Here is a 19,922-nt window from a genome sequence, read left to right as displayed (position 1 = left end):
AGACCCAGGCTCTTGGTGGGCGGCCATCTGCCGCTGCCGGTTGGGGACACAGAGACACTGATACAGAAATACAGAAATATGATTCATAATAATTATAGCAGTTGATATGATGAACAGTGGCAATTATAGTAGCAATAAAGATAATAGAACTATGACTAGAACTAATAGTAGTAGCAGTGCAGGGCGTAGCAGGGCGTAGAGCAGGACCACGGCAGCTGTTGCAACCACGATCCAGGTGCCACCACAATCCAACAAAGTGGATCTTTGTTTGGTTTAGAGAAGGAGCATTTGAGGGTTCAGTTAGAGTTAAGGAGTGGAAAATGAACTCTTTTACTTCATCTCCATCTCTACTCTCATATTCCCCCCCCTCCTCCCCCCACCTCACTTCATCAAGGTTGACCGTCAGTCTCAGTTCGTCCAGGGCTACCGTCTCTTCTACCGCCCTACCGGGGGTACCTGGCTTCTCCAGGACATCAACTCCCCCTCGGAACGCAGCACTGTCCTCCCCAACCTGCTTAAAGGAACCCAGTACGAGATCAAGATCCGTCCCTACTTTGACGAGTTCCAGGGAAAGGACAGCCGAACGTTAATGGTTCGGACTCCAGAAGAGGGTAATGAATCCGGTGACTTCTGAAACATGCATGTACCAGAAAGACATTCAAAGAAGACTTACTTTAATGAACTAGGCTGCCGTAGGTTTTCTTTGACACCGCGGGGCCTTGAAAATGGCTGTTCATTAGCCTGTCTGACACCACATGAATCTCAGTAATGTTATCTCATTTTGGGGTTAATTTTATGTCCTCCGCAATTTGGGTTCATCTATATTGATCCCTCTTTTTATTAAATTCAGCCTCCACACATTTCTATTAGTTGCTCCGAACTCTAGATTAAAAACAAGTGAGTATTTTTTTGCCATCAGCACTTATAGACTTTGTATCGACCTGCCTGAGTAGCTTAGTCTGAAGAAAAAAAATTTTTTTTTTAACTTTTTAAAGCACTTAATGAAACATAATTTTCCCTGCTGCTGCAGCTCACTTTCATGTTTCCTGACTTGTGTTTTTTTATGTGTCCTGACTTTTATTACCTTGAGCAATTTTCAGTTTGTTTTACTCACTTGTTCATGCATACCACAGTCTTTGTGCCGACTAGAAGTATGCTGATGAAATGACTGTCCTCTCAGTCCCCAGTGCCCCACCCAGAGCTGTCACAGTGGCAACAGTGAAGCTAAGCAACAGCTCCAGCATCAGCGTCTCCTGGGAGCCTCCACCCAGCGAGATGCACAACGGCGTCATCCAGGAGTACAGGGTAAACACACCAGCAGGGTCACCAAACACCAAACACCTAGACACACAGCACAAAGCTGCTAGCAAAAACTACTTACTGCTGCAGCACGCGAGGAGCTCCCTTCTACACAAAACTTGCACTTCATACACAAAATGTTTAGAATAATAAGGTTTCCTGAATTCAATTTCTACTAAATACAAATTAGGAAGCTGAGGGTTGTTGGCAGTGTTATAAGATGTTACCAGTTACAAGTTAACCTATTTAAAATGTAGTAGTAGTGTAACCATTTCAATGACTTTATCAAAATAATGTAAGTTATTATATTTAATTACTTTTGGATTACTTTTTTATGTATGGTGATAAACTATTGGATATGCACTAAGCAAAATAAAGTGCTAAAATAGGTCTTCGGTGTGTCACACGGAAGGAAAGCATGTCTTCCCTACTTTATGTGGTCGGGTTGGTTCAGTGGGTAGAGCAGGCGCCCATATACTGAGAGGTTTATGCCTCGACGCAGAGGTCCAGGGTTCGAATCCGACCTGTGACGATTTCCTGCATGTCTTCCCCCTCTCTCTCCTTCTCACCTAGCTGTCTTGTCAAAAATTAACAGCAGAAAAGGCCAAAATAAATTCTTAAAACAAAATAATAACATGACCGCTTGCAGTAACTTGACTTACATACCTACACGTTTCCTGAGGTTGGACATTGAGCGTTTTGATTGCTGGCAAGCATTCTTTGCATTGCACGGTTATGTTCAAACCCTTCTCAGATTTTTGTATGAAATGTTTACTTTTTTTTCATGTCCAGCACTGGAATGCATTTTTTTTTATCCGTAGCCGTAGTGGCAACTCTCAAATAGCATGAGAGGAGATTTAACTGTCAGAAGGGTTGCGCTGCAATTTCAAACAGGAGGACCAATCCAAAGTGTCAGAATAACATCACACTTTACTAAACGGCTGTGGCCGAAAATGGCAAAAGAAGACATTGTGCACATAAAAAAAACATGCAAATCAAAATTACAAAATAAATATTATTCAACACATACCCTAGCTTTTCACAGTTACCTTTATTTTGTAAATAAATTACGCAGTGTGTTACATGTTACTAGTTACTCCCCAACACCGGTTATTGGAGGATTTTGGACAGTCACAAGAGGTTGGAATGCAATCTCTAGATGGCCCTAATACTTTGTACATTCAGGTTCCACGCAGAGATAAAACCTCACAGGGAAAGACGAACCCTAAGGCAGTGTTTGTAAGACTTCAAAGTGGAGTAGAGCACACTGGGTCGTGGTCAAGTCCAATGACTACTGTACATTTAATATCTGACTGATCAAACTGATGAAATGTTGCAGCCTATAGTTAAATATTTCATCAGTGAATGGAAATGCAAATACACTCTCAGTGTAGACTTATAGTATCTAAAAGTATCACAAAAGCTAGAGATGTTCCGATACGGATACAAGTAACGGAAAAGCCTCCGATGCTGCCTTAAGGCGCTGACACACCGAGCCGATAATCGGCCGTCGGACAGTCTGGCGAGGTCAGTGACTCGAGTCTGTTCGGGGTGTTCTGTGCCGTCGGCCTTCATTTGGCCCGATTTGACTTGTTGAATCGGAGGGCGGGCAGTCGGACTCAATTACCCATCTGATTGGTGGAGTTCTAGCCCTTGACTAGCGAATCAGTGCACTTATGTTAGCGTGTTGAACGCCTCTCAAAATCTGACGAAAATCTTTTAAACTGACCTTTGCCGATCTGAAATGAAGACAGATTCAGCAAGTGCACGGCCTATTTCTCTCTTAAAATGTTTTCAGAAACACGTTTCGGTGAACTGTCTTCGTAAAATACCAGATCGTGTTCTGAACAAGAATCAATGGTCGGCTTTGAATTTCTGGAGAAGCCAGACCCACGTGACGCATTCGTCATTTCCGGTTTTCATTTTTTGGGCGACAATACTAATCTGTATTACGTCTCGCGCAGAACGTACGCTAAAGTTGGCGTCCCTTCGGTGCGCTCCGAAGCACTTCTTTGACATCGGGGAGCCGACTGCCTTTTCTGCCGACGGCAGTGGTGTGTCAAGGCCTTTAAACGCTGGTATTGGTGTCGGAAAGAACTGGTGTTTATGCAACGATCAGATCCCACGTAACTGAGCCCTGGAAAAGAAATCTACTTTAAAGTAGTTTATTTGTGTTCTTTCTTTTTCCATTTTGAGTCGCTGTGAAACTGGATAGTAAAAGAAAGTTCTGTGGTGTTCATTGTTTGTGTTTGTTCATGTTTCACAAAGAGTTTAACCTGAGCCAGACCGACAACAAAGATAGAAATCATATCACATCCATACAGGGATGGTAGTATACAGCTGTCAAAACATAATAAAATATATGACAACCCTGGTCGGATCAGTACTCGGGATCGGCCGATATGTCAGTTCAGGTACCGGAATCGGTATCTGGAAGCAAAGGAAAAAGGTATCGGACCATCTCTAACAAAAACAAACCGGAGACTGAAATGAGCAGCATAATAAACGCAGTGCCACGCCTGTGTATCCCCGACAGGTTTGGTGCGTGGGCAGCGCCGGCGACAACCACACCCGCTACTACATCAACAAGACGGTGGACGGAAACACGCTGTCCACGGCGCTGCAAGGCCTGATGCCCGGCGTGCTCTACCAGGTGGAGGTGGCGGCGGTGACCGGCGCCGGCATCGGCACCCGCAGTCAGCCGGTGTCTGTCCTCATCAGTGAGTCCTCAATGACAAAACCCATCACAGACCCCCCCCCTGGAACCTATTAACTGACCCATTCAAATCACTCATCAAAACACACCTCTTCAGATCAGCCTTCCACATCCAATAGGCTCACATACTCTCCTCTGTTAGTTACTGCTTTTATTCTTTCACTTGCCTTCCATGTGGTTGTTTTATTGCCTCATCTGTTTTTATTGTAAATGGTCTGTATTTATATAGAGCTGTTCTAGTCTTCACGACTACTCAAAGCGCTTTAACATAGTACACTCCATTCCACAACCATTCACACACATTCATACACTGGTTTGCGAGGCTGCCGTAGAAGGTGCCACCAGCTCGTCGGATAAACATTCACACACATTCACACACATTCACACACATTCACACACATTCACACACATTCACACACATTCACACGCCGGTGGCGCAGCATCAGGAGCAACTCGGGGTTCAATGTCCTGCCCAGACACTTTGACTGCAGGGCCAGGAATCGAACCACCAACCTTCCAATTGGTAGGCCTGTCTTTGAGTACCATGTAAAGCACTATATAAATAAATTGTATTATTATTATTATTATTATTATTATTATTAAAAAACGCTGTACAAATAAGAGTGGGCCAAGATTCACTAGTACAGACAAACGTTTGTCTAGAAGAAAGTTAGAAGTTAGTAGGTAAAAATAATCTCAGCGTGTTTCTTTTCTATTAACAGCTAGCGTTGTCGTCAGTTAGGCCGGCCACACGCTGGCTGCGTGGCGTGAGCGTGGCGTTTCTGTTGCGTGTCAGCGGCGTTGCGGATGCGTAGCGTTTTCTATGTCTTTACACACCAGAAACGTGTCTGCTGCTAGCCTTGTCTGGACACATGGATGTTTCCCATTGATAAAATGAAGTACCATGTTCAACATAAATATATACCGATCTGATTACAGCAAAGACAACGTCGGCAGTATTGACGGCAAAATAGGCTACAGAATATTGTATTGACAGGTGCAATATTAGAAAATCAATTTTATTTTATGTTTTTATTACATTTAGATCTGCATTTATGTCAAAACCTAGAGACTTTCAAACATCAAAATGTAATTTATTAATATGTATTTGTGTCAAAAAGACATAAACATCTTTTCCTATTCTATTTTGAATGGAAACGCTTTGCGTGAAAAATAGGCGTTGGTTCTATTTCATGCACATGCACATTTTTTCGGCGCGGCTGGAGTTGCGCCTGAGACGTGCGTGTCACGCAGGCAGTGTGCACGCTCTAACCTGTTACCATGGGAGCCGAAATAAAAACGGACACGCCACGCAGCTGACACGCTCACGCCACGCAGCCATAGTGCAGGAGGCCTTAGTGGGTTGGTTGGTATCTCCGGTCCCGTCAGGCAGTCGGTCCACCACGGTGGTCCAGACTGACATATCTCAACAATAGATAGATGGATTGCCATGGCATTTTGTACACACATTTGTTGTCTCCACAGGATGAATCCTGATGATTTCAGTGATCCATTCACTTTTCATTCTAGGAGCGTAATCCAGTCGCTATAATTTCAACATCAGGACAAAATTCCCAAATACTTGCAAAATGAATGGCATTCATCGGCTCTACTTTGTCTTTAGTGCTAATTAGCAGATGTTAGCAAATGCTGTGCCTGCAGACTCCCGTGTTTACCCTATTTCTATCATTTCTCACCTACTTTAGATTTAGATTAGATTCATCTATTATATGGGTAATATCACTGTGTACACATGGTTAGCATTGTATTGGTTTCTTCTGACATTAAATACATTAAAGCTAAACGATACGGAAAACACCGGATGAATAAAAAAAACAGATCAACGTAGAAAATGTTAACATGATCTGAAGCTCTCCCTCAGTTCTAATTATGTTATCTTATTTTGCCCTCCTCCCTCCTGTTTTCTTCCACCAGAGCTGCCAGCTGAGCAGCCATCCATGCCAGGTGGCGGCGGCGGTGCCGCCGGCGACAGCGGCGAGGAGAGCAGCGTGAGTCTGGCCGAGCAGATCACCGACGTGGTCAAGCAGCCGGCGTTCATCGCGGGCATCGGCGGAGCGTGCTGGGTCATCCTGATGGGCTTCAGCGTCTGGATCTACTGCCGGCGCAAGAAGAGGAAGGAGCTGAGCCACTACACGGCCTCCTTCGCCTACACACCAGCAGGTCAGGACGAAGGATCCACGTGGAAAATTATGATTTTGTTACCGACTCTGTGTCTGCTGTCTGCTGTGATACCTCGCATGTATTTTGGAAGCCCGTGCAAACGACCTAAGGTGGCATTTGGAAATGCAAATTCCCTATTTATACATTCGGGAGCAAGTATGATTTATTTAACAACCAAAAAAGGAAAAATGACCATTAAAAAATAGTTTCTGTGGAAATGAGAACAGCTGATCTTGGATAATACAAGCATTGTCTTGACTTTTTGAATAATTGAAATTGAAAGCAAAGTAGGCCACAAAACTGTACCACCCATGAGTCTGTGTGCCTCTCATCACTCTCTTTCTCTCCGTCTTCTGCAGTTGGTTTCCCTCATGGAGAGGGAACAGGACTCAATGGAAGGTAATTAAATGATATGCCACAGTAGGTTCATACCCTGGACCTGTATTCTGTTTAAATTACAGCAGTCAGTAGACTGGGCTGATTATGAAGGTTTCTCGCTGTCTGTCCAGCTTTTGATTTGCTGTTCTTTCTGTATTTCCATCTGGACAGTCTTCTTTTGCCGTTGTACTGTGTCCCGCCATGTCTTAAATTAACGCCAGAATGTCTCTGTAGGCCCGGCGTGCTGGGAGGAAACATGGGCAACTACCCATGGCTGGCAGACTCTTGGCCCACCACCAACCTGGTCCACAGCGGTAAAGAGGCAGTCAACTGCTGCACAGCCAACCACGACACGGCTGAGAGATACTACAATGGTAGGATGCTGCTTGACAAGTTAATAGTTTTATTAGTCATTTTTGTGCTTATGGAATAGCTGTCGTGGCAAATATTTTTTATCAATTTGAAGCATCATTGAGTACACTGATAATTAGTGGCATTCAATGTGAGAAAACAGAGCTGACAATAGAAAAAAAAAAAAAAGATGAATGACGCGCCCCCACTTCCTCCCACTGTCCAGAAGTGAAGCCAAAATACCCTGAGGTATCAAAGCCCCGCCCATACACCCCAGCTCGACCAATCGCAAGTCAATCCCAGCTGTCAGTCATGACGTTTCACCCCATTTTTATAGCATCAAATAACTAATAAAAACCAAACTTATCAGAAAAATGAACACTTGAACACACATCAGTGTGATCAGAACGCCATAAAATGACAGAAGCCATCTTTGGGAAAAAATTATTTGACTTGAACTGTAATTTTTTTCGTTTGGCTCATGTCCCATCCGCTAACTGGAGGGGGCGGGGTTAAGAATATATGCTGCAGCCAGCCACCAAGGGCGATCCAGATGTTTTGGCTTCACTTACACAGTCTATGCATCAACCCCTGGAGCTGAGACTCAAAACAAAGCCAGAGAACTGAGCTGAATACAACGTCCATCTTTTGTCCCGTGTAGAAGCCGGTATCTCCAACTACCTGAATCAGACGGAGAAGTACAGCATGGGCGGCTCCACCGAAGGTCCCATCTACAGCACCATCGACGCCACCAACGAAGACCTGCACGGCTTCACCTACGCCCAGCACACCTCCACGGCTCCCTACGCCTCCACCTCCATCATGCCTTTCACCAACCAGACGCAGGCGCCGGCCCACGGCGGCGAGCAGCAGGATGCCGGGCACTGGATCCCCCAGCCGGGGCCCTCTGGAGCGCAGTATGCCCAGCCAGACCGCTGCAGTGGTGAGGAGCTCTCTGCTCAGTACACACACACACACATCATACGGCTTAGCAACAGAGCCAGCATGCAGCGCTGGTGTTTAAAAGGCAATGCATTGTCTGGCACCAGTTTCATCTCCAATCGCCCCCGCCCATTCTACCTGCAGAGCTACTGACCAATCACTACTAATAATCAAGTTATTTTTTAAGCAGAAATAGCAATTTTTTAAAATTACCTAGTTTTTCTTTGTTGTATGTGACGTTAAACTGAACATTTGGATAATGGTTTGGGATTTTTTTGTCAGATAAACAAGCTATAGATGTTACCGTGAACTTGAAATAGGGCATTTTTCTACCAAAAGTAATAATTAACCAAGAAAATAATGAGATTAATAGCCAACGAAAAATAATTTCAGGCCTATTTTCTACAAACAGTACTTTCTTTTCTATGTATCTGTCTGTATTTCTATCCTAACCTCTACATTTAAATAAATGAGCTTGACTCAGCTTCAGTGCCGCACATGGGAAAAATAAGCTTTCTTGAAGGGTCAAATGAAAATATATATATATATTTTTTTTATATAAATGTTGCTGCCCCATTTTGCCCTTCTCTCATATCCATAGTCATATCTTTCAGATCCGGGCCTGCTGGGAAATGTGACAAAGTATCTTCTTCAAGTGAATCATTGTGCTCCTCGGTGTGATTTCTAGGTAAGCCCAAGCAGAAGGCGATGGGTAAGGCTGTCAAGACCCCGTCTCTGACCTGGATGGAGGCGTTGCCGCCACCTCCCCCCATCGGAGAGCTGGAGCATTGTGAACCAGACAACCTGCCTCCAGAGCACGAGGACATGGACATCGGGTTAGTCAGACTCCCTCTCTTTCTCACACACACACACACACACACTACTATAACTTAGCATTACACTGCTGCCCCATCATTTAGACTTACCGTCACCTCTAACGGGCACATTAAGTATCGAGCCCAATGTGGCTCTTATGGCTCTGGCTTTAACAACTCAATTACCTCGGCCTTGGTCAATTGCTTTAGTGATTAAAGCTGTTTTCCCCACCCTTAAAACACAATTTGCTGTGTTCTTCCTTACCAGTTGCTCTCTGAAACCTCAGAGCAAGCTATCATTTAGTATGCGCGTAGCAGCAATCCCACCTAGGTAGAAGCTTAGCCTCCCGCAGTGTTGCCAACGGGAAGGCCCTCTAACTGGATTTGAGTCTGAAAGAACATATTAATGTTTAAGTAGCCTACAAGCTAGCTAGAAACAAAGGCACCTGTGAAACAACAGGCCCCTCAACAATGTATTTTAAGATAGATAAATAGATTGATAGATATAACACCAATCAGATCCATCTCTTCCCTTCCAGCTGTAACACTGCTCTCTGTCTTCGTAGCTCGGATGAAGAGTGGTGCCCCCCCCTCCCTGAGAGGACCTACCTGATTGAGGGCTGCGAGGATGGACCCTCTGCCCCGCAGTGGAACAACGCCTCGTCCCCGGCCACCTCCTACAGTCATCAGTCGACCGCCACGCTCACCCCGTCGCCCCACGAGGAGAGCCGCACCCCCCACGACCTGCCCCGCCTCAGCCAGCCAGATGGCCAGCAGCTGTCACGGTACGTCAACAGGCTCGCCACTGATTTCTTATGCAAAAACTGCTTTACTTAATGTAAACCTCCTTTCTGCTTTGTGGCGCGGCCAAGCCAGTTGCAATGGCTCTGAGCTAAGCTAAACGCTAAAGAAAGTTGTTTATTTTCAACCCTTCTGAAGCGAGTCATCCAGCTGAGATTTACCCGGCGGGTAAATGCAGACCTCCTGATACTGGCGCCGTTAATCTGCATATGTACGGCCGAACAGAAACTGGCTAACGCTAGTGGTAGCTAGCTTGGTTGGCAGAACGCTAAACAGTACATTTAGGGAACCAAAATGTTCCAATGAACTTTGATGAAGTGAGAGAGTCAAAGTTTAGGATGAAAACGTGGACAGCATCCAAAAACAAGTTGAGGTCTATTTTAATGTCCCCAGTGTTATCATGGTTAGCATCGCTAAGCCTCTGTCCTGATTAACTGGCCCTAAAGCATCCCATGCTTTGTCGTCTATTTTAGAAATAAATGGGATGCATTTTGACAGGTACACATCAACCTCAGTCATTTTCCTCATATTCAGGAAAAAACTTCATCACTGTCTGCAACAATGCACATTGACTATTGTTGGCCAAATGGCTAATCCTTGGCAAGATGCTAAATCATCCATTTAAATAACAATCATGCAAATAAGCTCATAACAGGAGAGACCGCCAAACAGAGGAGAAAAATAATACACAAAATGTATAATTAGTTTTGTATCCCTCACTCTGAAGCAAATATGTAGCTTCTGACTGCAGTGAGTTTAGTTCTCTCCTTACTTCCCACAGCAGAAGGTTACCGTGCGGTCCGGTGCCAGTTCCCCAGGCGCCCAGCCCGCTGCTCACCCAGTCCAACCCCAACCTCTCCGGCCAACAGCATCACGGCTCATCAGAGGTTGGCACGCTGCAGTGCCAAAGTCCTGCCCAGCGCTGCCTCCACAGCCAGGGGCCAGCTCTGAATGAAGACAACGTCAGCGCCACTACACCCGGTAAAGTGACTGAAAGCTGTACATTCATGTCTGCGTTCACCCTAGAACTGTGCGGACTCACTGATCCATATGCATTAAATACATCAAATGCTCCTGTCTGTCTGTTCAATATGGAGAAAAAACACTTTCTGATGGGTTTTTTTTCCCTCTACACATACAGTGCACAGTCGCTCCTCCCCAGCAGATCCATGCACTCCTCCCAACCAAAAGTCACGAGTGAAAAAAAAGGTGTCTAAGGGTTCAGCATACAGAAGAGATGTACAAGGAGGTGAGTGGATTCTAGTTTGGATTCAAATACGTTCACTTCAGAGATAGGGGATTGACATTGAGATATTTGGTTTCTCAAATTCAGTAAGTGTTCAAAAATAAAGTTTTGCATAAACATGACAATGGCACTATCATAAACACGGTCCTCCCATAGGTTGTTTGTTCAAGCAACAATTACGACACATATTAACGTTTCTAGTGGCGGTGCCCTCTAGTGGCCGTAGTAGTTATGGCGGGAGCAAAGCAGGAAGTAATGTGAGGAAGTATACAAGTGCAAGATGGGTTGCGCAGGTTGGGGTGGGGGATGGGTCAAACTAACACTGGACTTTCACTTAGGAGACGGAGGGTTCCGTGTCCCGTTTGAAGATAAAAGTAAACGGCAACATTTTTTTTTTAACTCTAGGGAACAAAGCTACATCACGTTCAGCGTAACAGGAAGTTAAAGGACGTAGGATTTGAACACAAAACCACGATGTTTTGCAGCCGTTGGGTTCTCTGGTTTAGATATGAGGACCTAAAACGCTGTTGTTCATATTAGAGGGGAGGAACTAACAACCTATATTGTCATATGGTTTGGAGGACCGGTATCGCTATCGTAGGACGTAAAATGTTCTCAGTAGCTGAAAAGAGAGACTCGTGTTCACATAGGGCCAGGCTCTATGGAGAAAATCCCATATCACAATATTCTTGACCAAATATCTCAATGTCGATATTGCGACAACATTGTAGGGTTGACAAAATATCTTCACAATTAGATTTTAGATAAATAATCATCAGTTATGGGGATATAATGACTAAGTGGGTGAAGGCAAATAAAGCTAGAACATTGAAAATGACATCCCTTTACTGTAATGTAGCCTTTAAAACTAGGAAAAGACACTTATGTCATATCACGATTTCCAAGATCTAAGACGACATCTAGTCTCATACTGTATCACAATATCAGTATAATATTGATATATTGCCCAGCTCTATGTCCACAGTTATTTTCTGTTCCTATTCATTGCTCTTTGTCATAAATCCTCGCCATAATAATCCAGCCCAGACACACTGATATTCTGCAACACTATCAGTGATTGAGTATAACTCTACACCCCTGTAGAGATGTGAGGCTAGAATAAAATAGAATACACTTTATTGTCCCTGAGGGGGATTTGTCCTGGGCATAGTGCTACTGCTTTACAACACAAACATGTAACAGAAATACCATTCTGAAATCGACATAAAATCAACATAAAAACATAACATAAGATCAACGAAACGTTTAAGGATTTTAAAGATGCAGTAGGTAAGACTGATAAAACTAACTTTCTGTCATATTAGCTGAAACTGACCCTATGTTCCAGTAGAACTACATGAAGCAGGTCATTTAAAATACAATCCTGCTCCTCTGGCACCACCTACAGCCTGGAGTGCGATTTGCAAAAATCCACAGCTGCGTGTCAATCACTGCACATGTACACGCATTCATTCTCCCTTGTGGGGGGAGGGGCTTAGGAGACTGTTTTGGGCTTTAGCAGAAAGGGGGGGAGGGACTGAGAAGTTGTCGATGTTCAGATTGTTTGGCTAAGTCCTGGATCTTCCTTATCCTACCTACGGCACCTTTAAAGGAAGGACACTTGTGACTTTACAGGCAAATACAACATCTTAAAAAGTGATAATTAAAGTGCTATGTGCAAAAGTGCTGGTGTATTATTGCACTTTGCTCCGTTGTGCTAAAATGTTCCTGGATATATACGTGGGTTTGACTTGTAATCTTAGTGTACGCACGCGCCATACGGTTACCTGATAACATCTCACCAATGGATGGGAGATGATCATTATCTCCAGCTGCGCTGCATTGTGAAGCCAGCGACCTGTTAAACAGCACACGGCTGTGAAGCACACAATCAGAACCCTCGTTTGAAAAGGCAGAAAGTCAGTGTTAATTTAAACGTACCCCCGTTTTCTAAAGGAAAACAACGCCGGTACCGGTCTCTTGGGTTCTCTCAATTATGCACAGGAAACAACAAAATGCTCTCCTTCTGTTGTCAAAGCAAGCTATTATTTAAACAGAAACCAGGCACTAAAATGAGCTTAAAGGCATTGACTGAACCTTCTTTATATTCCAAACTCATTCTCCATGCCTTGTTTTGTCCCTCTACTATTCATTGTTTAGACCTGCCCCCGCCTCCAGAGCCACCCCCAGGGGAGGACCGGTTGCACGGCCCCCAGGGCTGCGTGGAGGCCAGCAACGTGGCCAACAGCGCTCTGTCCTCCCTGGAGAGGAGCGAATACAGCAGCAGCAGCAGCCACCAGCGGAAAGGCTCGGGACAAAGACACACCGACAGTAAGACCAAGTCTTGCGGAGTGCAGTATTTTCAGTCACACAGTAATTCAGTTCCAGGGTAGCAGAAGCTAATTCAAGCACACAGAGTAGACGTTCTTTCTGAAATATTTCACTCCTTGGAGAGATCAGCAGTGGGATGAGAAGACATCACTTCAAATGTGTTGTGACCACGCTCAGATGTAGCACTGCAGTATTCTCTCCTCCAGGGTTACGCAGCAGGGTCAGATGAGACTGGCTGGAGCACCAAGTCTTGTCCATGACTGGCTGCCAGATCATTCCTTATGCCGTTGTCACATTTCTAACATGTAGCTGTACTCAGAAGGTCGCCCAGTAAGAGCATGCGCCCCATGTAGGCTGAGGCCTTTGCAGTGGCCCGGTTTGAGTCCGACCTGCTGCCCTTTGCTGCGTGTCATCCCCTCTCTCTCTCCCCCCTATCCTGCCTATCCACTGTCACTATCAAATACAAGGAAAAGCCCCCCAAAAATTTGAGTTTAGTTTACTTTTAGTTGTTTTTTTATTCTTCTTGGACAGTCACCATACTTTAAAAGAGATAAAAAAAGTAATAAAGCATAAGAATAAAACACAATCATATCCAAATCCATACGATTCCATCAAAGAACAAAAAAAGGATGAGTTTGAGAAGGAGCAGGCAGAAGCATGTCCTGCCCCAACTTTACAATATCCTATTATTACTGGGGGGGGGACAAATAGCTTTACATATACATCATACAAAAAGTATATATAAAGTCTCTATAAATGCAAATGGATATATATAATATAGTGTCTATAAATAAAAACACAAGGTGTTGTCTAGAAAATCCAGAAATCCTGCAAGATGATGCCTCTCTAAAGCAGAAAATCAGCTTTTTAAGAGCAACTTATGTTTTCAAAGCAACAGTTATGGAGCTAATAACCATACCCAACACAGAATTTACCATGGTCAGATAGAATTAATTCATAGGGGTGTTTTAGCGTTGAAAAATTATACCTAGAGCAGCTCTAAACAGTCATTTCTCCAGCAGATAAATCACTGGAGAAGTTCTACTCTATATGTCAAGCTTCACTTCCCCACTAACACACAGCGCTGCCGTTTAAATAAACAGAAGGTTAAGCCAGTCTTGTCCCCGTTGCCTCCCCAGATGAAGAGATGATGCCGTACAGCAGCAAGGCCGGTTACCTTTCCAGGAGTCAGATGTCCAGTAACTGCTCGACCACAGGAAGCTCCTCCTCCAGAGGCTCCACGGGCTCTCGGGGGCTCCACTCGGCCAGGAAACACAACGAGGTACCATACCGCCATGCCGACCCCTTTATCTGCGGTTTTATGCAAGAGGAAAAAAAATAGTTTTCTTTTCACCTCAAATGGTTTTAAATAATGGATGCTTTTAGATATGTATGAGCGTGGGAATGGCCATGGAGAGCTTCATGCGGTTTAGTTTTATCTACATATCATTACTTGCTCTCCATAAAACACACATAATCGCATACGTGCAAGCACATGAAAAGAGCTTTTTACATTCCCTTGTTACACACACACACAAACCCCCACCCCCCACCCCCGGGCTCCCTCGCGACCAGTTGGTGTCTTTTATGGTAGAACAAGCTGTGCCAGCCGAATGGAAAGCTCTGCGGGGATTTCATGGTACAGTAGTGAGGCAACACTTCCAAACAGGGTTTGAAATGAAGAGGTAGCCAGAGGCTGGAGCTGAGAGAAAGCATTTTAAAAGAATTGTTTTAGTGCCGGTATCGGGGAAAAAACCCCAAACCATACCCAACCTGAATGGGCAGGCCTGCTCCTTACATGACATTGTGAAAATACTGTATGTATATATAGTATATGGATAGTACATACAAAGTGTCCTGTATTGGTGCAGAACAACTTGTCTCACTGTGATGGAGACTCTTGAATAGGATGGTTTCTTTCTTACAGAGGATATGTTTACTAGAATTATAATGATTTCACTTTACTTTTAATAAGGATAATTAAAAAAAAGAATGTTAACAAAAAGGAAACTGGGAAAGGATATTGGATTTTGATAGGACAAATTTATTTCACCTTGATTTTAGCCTTCATTTCCAGTTAAGCTTTTCAGTTTTCCATTCCTTTTTAAAAGTTGCTATTTTTTGCACATCATATTTGTAATGTTATTTTAATATCCATTTTTCCTCGTTGTTTTCAACATTTATGCATGGCTTGATTATCTTAGTTGTAAGTACTCCATTACCAGTCCATTGTTGCAGGCAAAGATCCTTGATTATGCGGCACGTTTTCTTAAAAAATGCGATGGAATCTGCGGGATATTTATGCAATTTTATGCAATGAAATTGCGGGAACTTGCAAAAACTGCTGTTTGATGAAAAAGAGAAAAAAAAGAGATTTTTTTTTTCTGGAGGGATTTTATTACAATTAAAAGTCCTGCTGATCCACAAGGATTTTTAGTAGGATAATTTTCTCAACCCATAAAGAAGATTTAATCTTTCAGTTTATCTGAAGAAAAAACCCAGTGTAAAGTCACCAGATTTGGAGAGAAATGGTTTTCAGTGGACAGGTGGGGAATGAAAACTTATAATCTGGGTTTCCTAGCGACTAGTTAGTTCTAGTAAGTATGCTAAGTCACATGGCGAAGATGGCGACACGCGCTCGGGTTAATGAGAAGTGAGAGCACGGAGCAGCTTTGATCCTTTCTTTTAGTGCTGTAGTTGTTAAGTTTAATGCTGAAACCTGAGGCGTCACCATAAAGCATCCTGGGAAAGGATGGCCCTGTCACGGGTCAGCCCACGCTGACCTCAGCACACATCTGACATGGGAATGTAGCGAGGTAACTTGTAAACATGATCTCACACACACACACACACACACACACACACACACACACACAGACGCTCTCATACACACACACACACACACACACACATTATCTCACACACATACACACACATGATCTCACACACACATATACACACACACACACACACATTATCTCACACACATACACACATGATCTCACACACACACACACACACACACACAGACTCTCATACACACACACACACACACACATTTATCTCACACACATACACACATGATCTCACACACACATATACACACACACGCACGCACACATATGATCACACACACACACACACACTCTCACACACACACACACACACACACACACACACACACACAGTCACTCACACACACACACACACACACACACACAGACGCTCTCATACACACACACACACACATTATCTCACACACACACACACACACACACGCTCTCACACACACATACACACACACACACACACGCACACACACCCATATGATCTCACAAACACACACACACTCTCACTCACACACACACACACACACACACGCACGCAGTCACTCACACACACACACACACACACACACACACACACACACACACACAGTCACTCACAATTGCCCTTTTACTTGCTCTCAACACCCCACATAGAGCTCCCTTGTATCTGGTGCCTCTCAGGTCACCCCCCTGTGGAGCAGTAAGGAACACCTCACCCCCCTCACTGGCCCTAGCTGACCCTTCGTGGCCTTTTCACGCCTAGCCGGGGACATGAAAGCTTCCCTATAAAGTTTGGGCTGTTTCTACAGGAAGGCCCCCCCCCCCCCCACACCGCTGACTGCTATCTTTGCTCTTTGACCCTGGCGGACAGGCAGGCGGTTGTCCCTGTCCTCGGGTCTGTTCCATCAGCTCCGAGGCTGGGGACACAGTACACAAGTGAGCAGAAGGGGGACATCAGAGACAGAACCAGAACCACTCGACTGCTAGTTAGATTTTAGTTAGAGAGCAATGTCACGGAACCAAAACAGGCTTTCATTGGAGATTTCTGAAGTTATGTTTCTGTTCACCTTTACGTCTATAGTCTATAAGTCTAGACTTTATCATGATCGCTGATCCTCTCTGTTGAGTGGCGCTGGGTGTGAAGTGAGTGATGATGTCTGAACAAAGAAATGAGAAAATAAAACAAAACTGACAAACAAATGATTGAGCATTTGATTTGTGCAGATCTGCCTCTTCTCTTCTCACAGAATATATATTCTCTGTTTCTTCTCTTAGCTTTCTATTAACAGTATGCTGTTTGAAACACACGCATGCAGTAGGACTGTAAAGGAAAGACGACAGAATGACAGTCACCATGGATGACATGCATATTCCTGAATATTACCAACCGTCACTGCTAGATTTGCGCTGTAGTAAAGTGTGTGTAGCAGCAGCACTTCCCTTCTGAAACCGACTTTCACCCAAACAAATTCATTATGAAAGTCGGAGAGCTGAGCGCTGTAGACCGGTAACTTGCACAACTTCATTTTCTTCTTGTGGATTACGTGATTTGTGTATATTTGATATATAGCATGGCTTATAGAAATACAACACATGGCTCAAGTGTTTCAGCATCCTTAGGAAAGCCATGTTAAGAAGCACGTGCACTTGCTCTTAAATCAGGGTAATATAATCAGTCCCTCCAGAAAAACGTGATTATGCGATCATATAATTCAATGCACAATCAGCCAAAGTCCGCATATTGATGTGGGCGCCAAATACGGCACACTTTTGCCGCAAAAATTGTCGATTTCCGCGCAAAATATGCGGGGCTTGCATGATTTCATGTAATCGCCGCATTTTCATTGCAAAAAAAGTCACATATATCTTGGCAGAAATTTGAAAAAGGTTGCATTTACTCAAGGGGGTAAGCTTCGCTTCAGAACGCGAACCTCCGATGGCGCCATTTTGTTGCTACAAAGCGATTACCTCTTGTTAGCATTACACTGACCGCCATTTTTTTTTACATCACTTGACTGCGAATAACTTTACATCTGAAGTGTTTAAAGACTCTATTTGTCCGTTGTTTATTTCTAAAGAAACACGACAATGTATAAAAGGCTCCATTACCTTGTACCTCACGTTATGGCTCCATAGCAGACGTTTTTGTAAAAATAAGCTAACGATTGTGTCATAACCAAGTGACTTACTGTCGCACAGTAGAGGAATTACCGTATAGTACAGGAGAAGCTCACAGGCAGTTTCGACTTACATTAGCTGTTTAGGTTTAATTACTAATGTTAACTAGCATTTTAGTTAGCAATAATTAGCCTGTGCCCATGTTATCTCCTTACATATACCTACGCTCTCCGTCTCTGTAAGATTGGAAATGATTGAGATTTCTCTTGGCACAGCTACCAGAAGACTTACAACTTTCAGACACGTTGCTCACGTCACATTTACGTTGTCTCTCTCAGTTGGAGGCTGCTCAGTAAAGCAAGAGATCACCGGAAAAGTGCTTCTAATATCCTTCACTGGTCTCCGTCCAGAGCAACGGGCTCTGTTGGTCCATTGTATATATGTCAATGCATTTACTTCACTCAAGAGCAGCCATTTTCCCCTGTTACCATGGGAACGTTATGAAGTGACGTAATTACGCGACGTGAACATCATCAAAAAGCAGGGTGTTCGGGGGGGAATCACTTTTTTTTCTCTTTTTCATCAAACCACAGTTTTTGCAATTTCATCGCATAAAGTTGCATAAATATCCCACATATTCCATCGCATTTTTATAAGAAAACGTGCCGCATAATCAAGGATTTGACAATCACAAAAAAACTCTTTTTCTGGAAGGACTGGATAAAGGATCAGTTCACTACTTTCATTGAATTTGGGTGTTTTATTCAGTTTGATAGCATTTGAAAAATGACCTATAAAAGAAATGTTGAAAAAAGTGACAAAAATGTCAGAAAAAAATCAACAAAAACGTCGGAAAAAGTGACAAAAAACTTGTTTGTTGATATTCTGAGAACAACTTTATGATGAGCCCGTGAGCCGACATCTGCCTTGATTTATCCAAATGGAGCCGCGTTATGTTACGTTACTGACGTTAGAACCTTTCTGTGTTCCCAGGAAATGAGATAAGGACACCAGTGACTCGCCGCCTCCATCCTCCACCATCTCTCTGCCATGGACGCAAAGAGCTGGACGAGAGGACACGTTCTGTGTCCCAGGATACTAGACTCTGTGTCATTTGCTGTGAAAGAAAGCTACGACGGACTTTACATCATGTTTTTTTTATTTTATTTTTGTTGAGGGTATTAACAGTTACAATTATTTATGAGAAACAGAGTTCATGCCGCTCCCTTGCTTTGTAAATACCTGTGTCTGTACTGTTCTTTTGTGGGCTCTGGATACAGGGAAAGAGACGTATATTGTATTTATGAGGATCAAAATGAAAACAACGTAAGAAAAAAAAACGAAAAAAAAGTCTGTTATTATAAACAAAAAAAAAAGCTCATGTCTTCATGAATGTGCCAACCTTTGTGTCAAAATGTATACTTTTTTTTTGGAAAAGCATAAACTACTGTTGCACTCTCTTGCTGTGATGGCAAAAACAACAGAAAATACGAAGCACAAAGTGTGTTTGCTGGTTGGGAGGGCCGGTGGAAAAGCCAAAACGAGCGGGTTCTCGCTCCCGGGGGGACGCCTTCCCACCGGGACCCCTGCACCCGTCTAGTCCGCTACGAATGTCACACTTTTCTATGTTCCCTTTGGTTTCTCTGCAGCAAAAACGTTCCAGTGTGCCAGCAGACAGACAAGCTTTATAAAAGTTTGATTGTAACCCCTGCCCCCCATGTTCGTCTGAGGGACTGTTTGCTGCAGCTGTGAGATCAACATTTGCATATACTCCTTCCAAAACAAACGGAAAAAAATGTCTGTAGACTGACTTTTTTGTACTCTTGTTGTTTTGTAAATGTACAATAAAATACATTTGCTGATGCAAGCCTGCGCTCATTTTTTTGGAGCAGGTGATCTGTATCGGCGTTTGATGG

General features: G+C 43.7%; 1 protein-coding gene across 2 annotated transcripts in view; it reads left to right on the top strand.

Moving 5' to 3' along the window:
• The window catches only part of robo3 (roundabout, axon guidance receptor, homolog 3 (Drosophila)), a 103,677-nt gene extending 83,960 nt beyond the window's left edge, over positions 1-19,717 (top strand). Inside the window, exons 15-28 of one of the 2 annotated variants that reach the window (XM_028595935.1) lie at positions 395-611; positions 1,181-1,305; positions 3,836-4,019; positions 5,951-6,196; positions 6,556-6,595; positions 6,809-6,948; positions 7,587-7,868; positions 8,556-8,703; positions 9,249-9,467; positions 10,268-10,464; positions 10,625-10,732; positions 12,890-13,060; positions 14,200-14,342; positions 19,000-19,717. In XM_028595935.1, coding sequence (XP_028451736.1) covers positions 395-611; positions 1,181-1,305; positions 3,836-4,019; positions 5,951-6,196; positions 6,556-6,595; positions 6,809-6,948; positions 7,587-7,868; positions 8,556-8,703; positions 9,249-9,467; positions 10,268-10,464; positions 10,625-10,732; positions 12,890-13,060; positions 14,200-14,342; positions 19,000-19,011 — 2,232 coding nt within the window. In that variant the 3' untranslated portion in view covers positions 19,012-19,717. Of the gene's footprint in view, positions 1-394; positions 612-1,180; positions 1,306-3,835; positions 4,020-5,950; positions 6,197-6,555; positions 6,596-6,808; positions 6,949-7,586; positions 7,869-8,555; positions 8,704-9,248; positions 9,468-10,264; positions 10,465-10,624; positions 10,733-12,889; positions 13,061-14,199; positions 14,343-18,999 lie in introns of both variants that reach the window. The other variant, XM_028595934.1, reaches the window with a different exon arrangement.
• The last annotated feature ends 205 nt before the right edge of the window (positions 19,718-19,922 follow it).

This window comes from Perca flavescens, chromosome 13, assembly GCF_004354835.1.
Source record: "Perca flavescens isolate YP-PL-M2 chromosome 13, PFLA_1.0, whole genome shotgun sequence".
NCBI lineage: Eukaryota > Metazoa > Chordata > Actinopteri > Perciformes > Percidae > Perca > Perca flavescens.
This window is presented reverse-complemented; position numbering and strand designations above follow the sequence as displayed.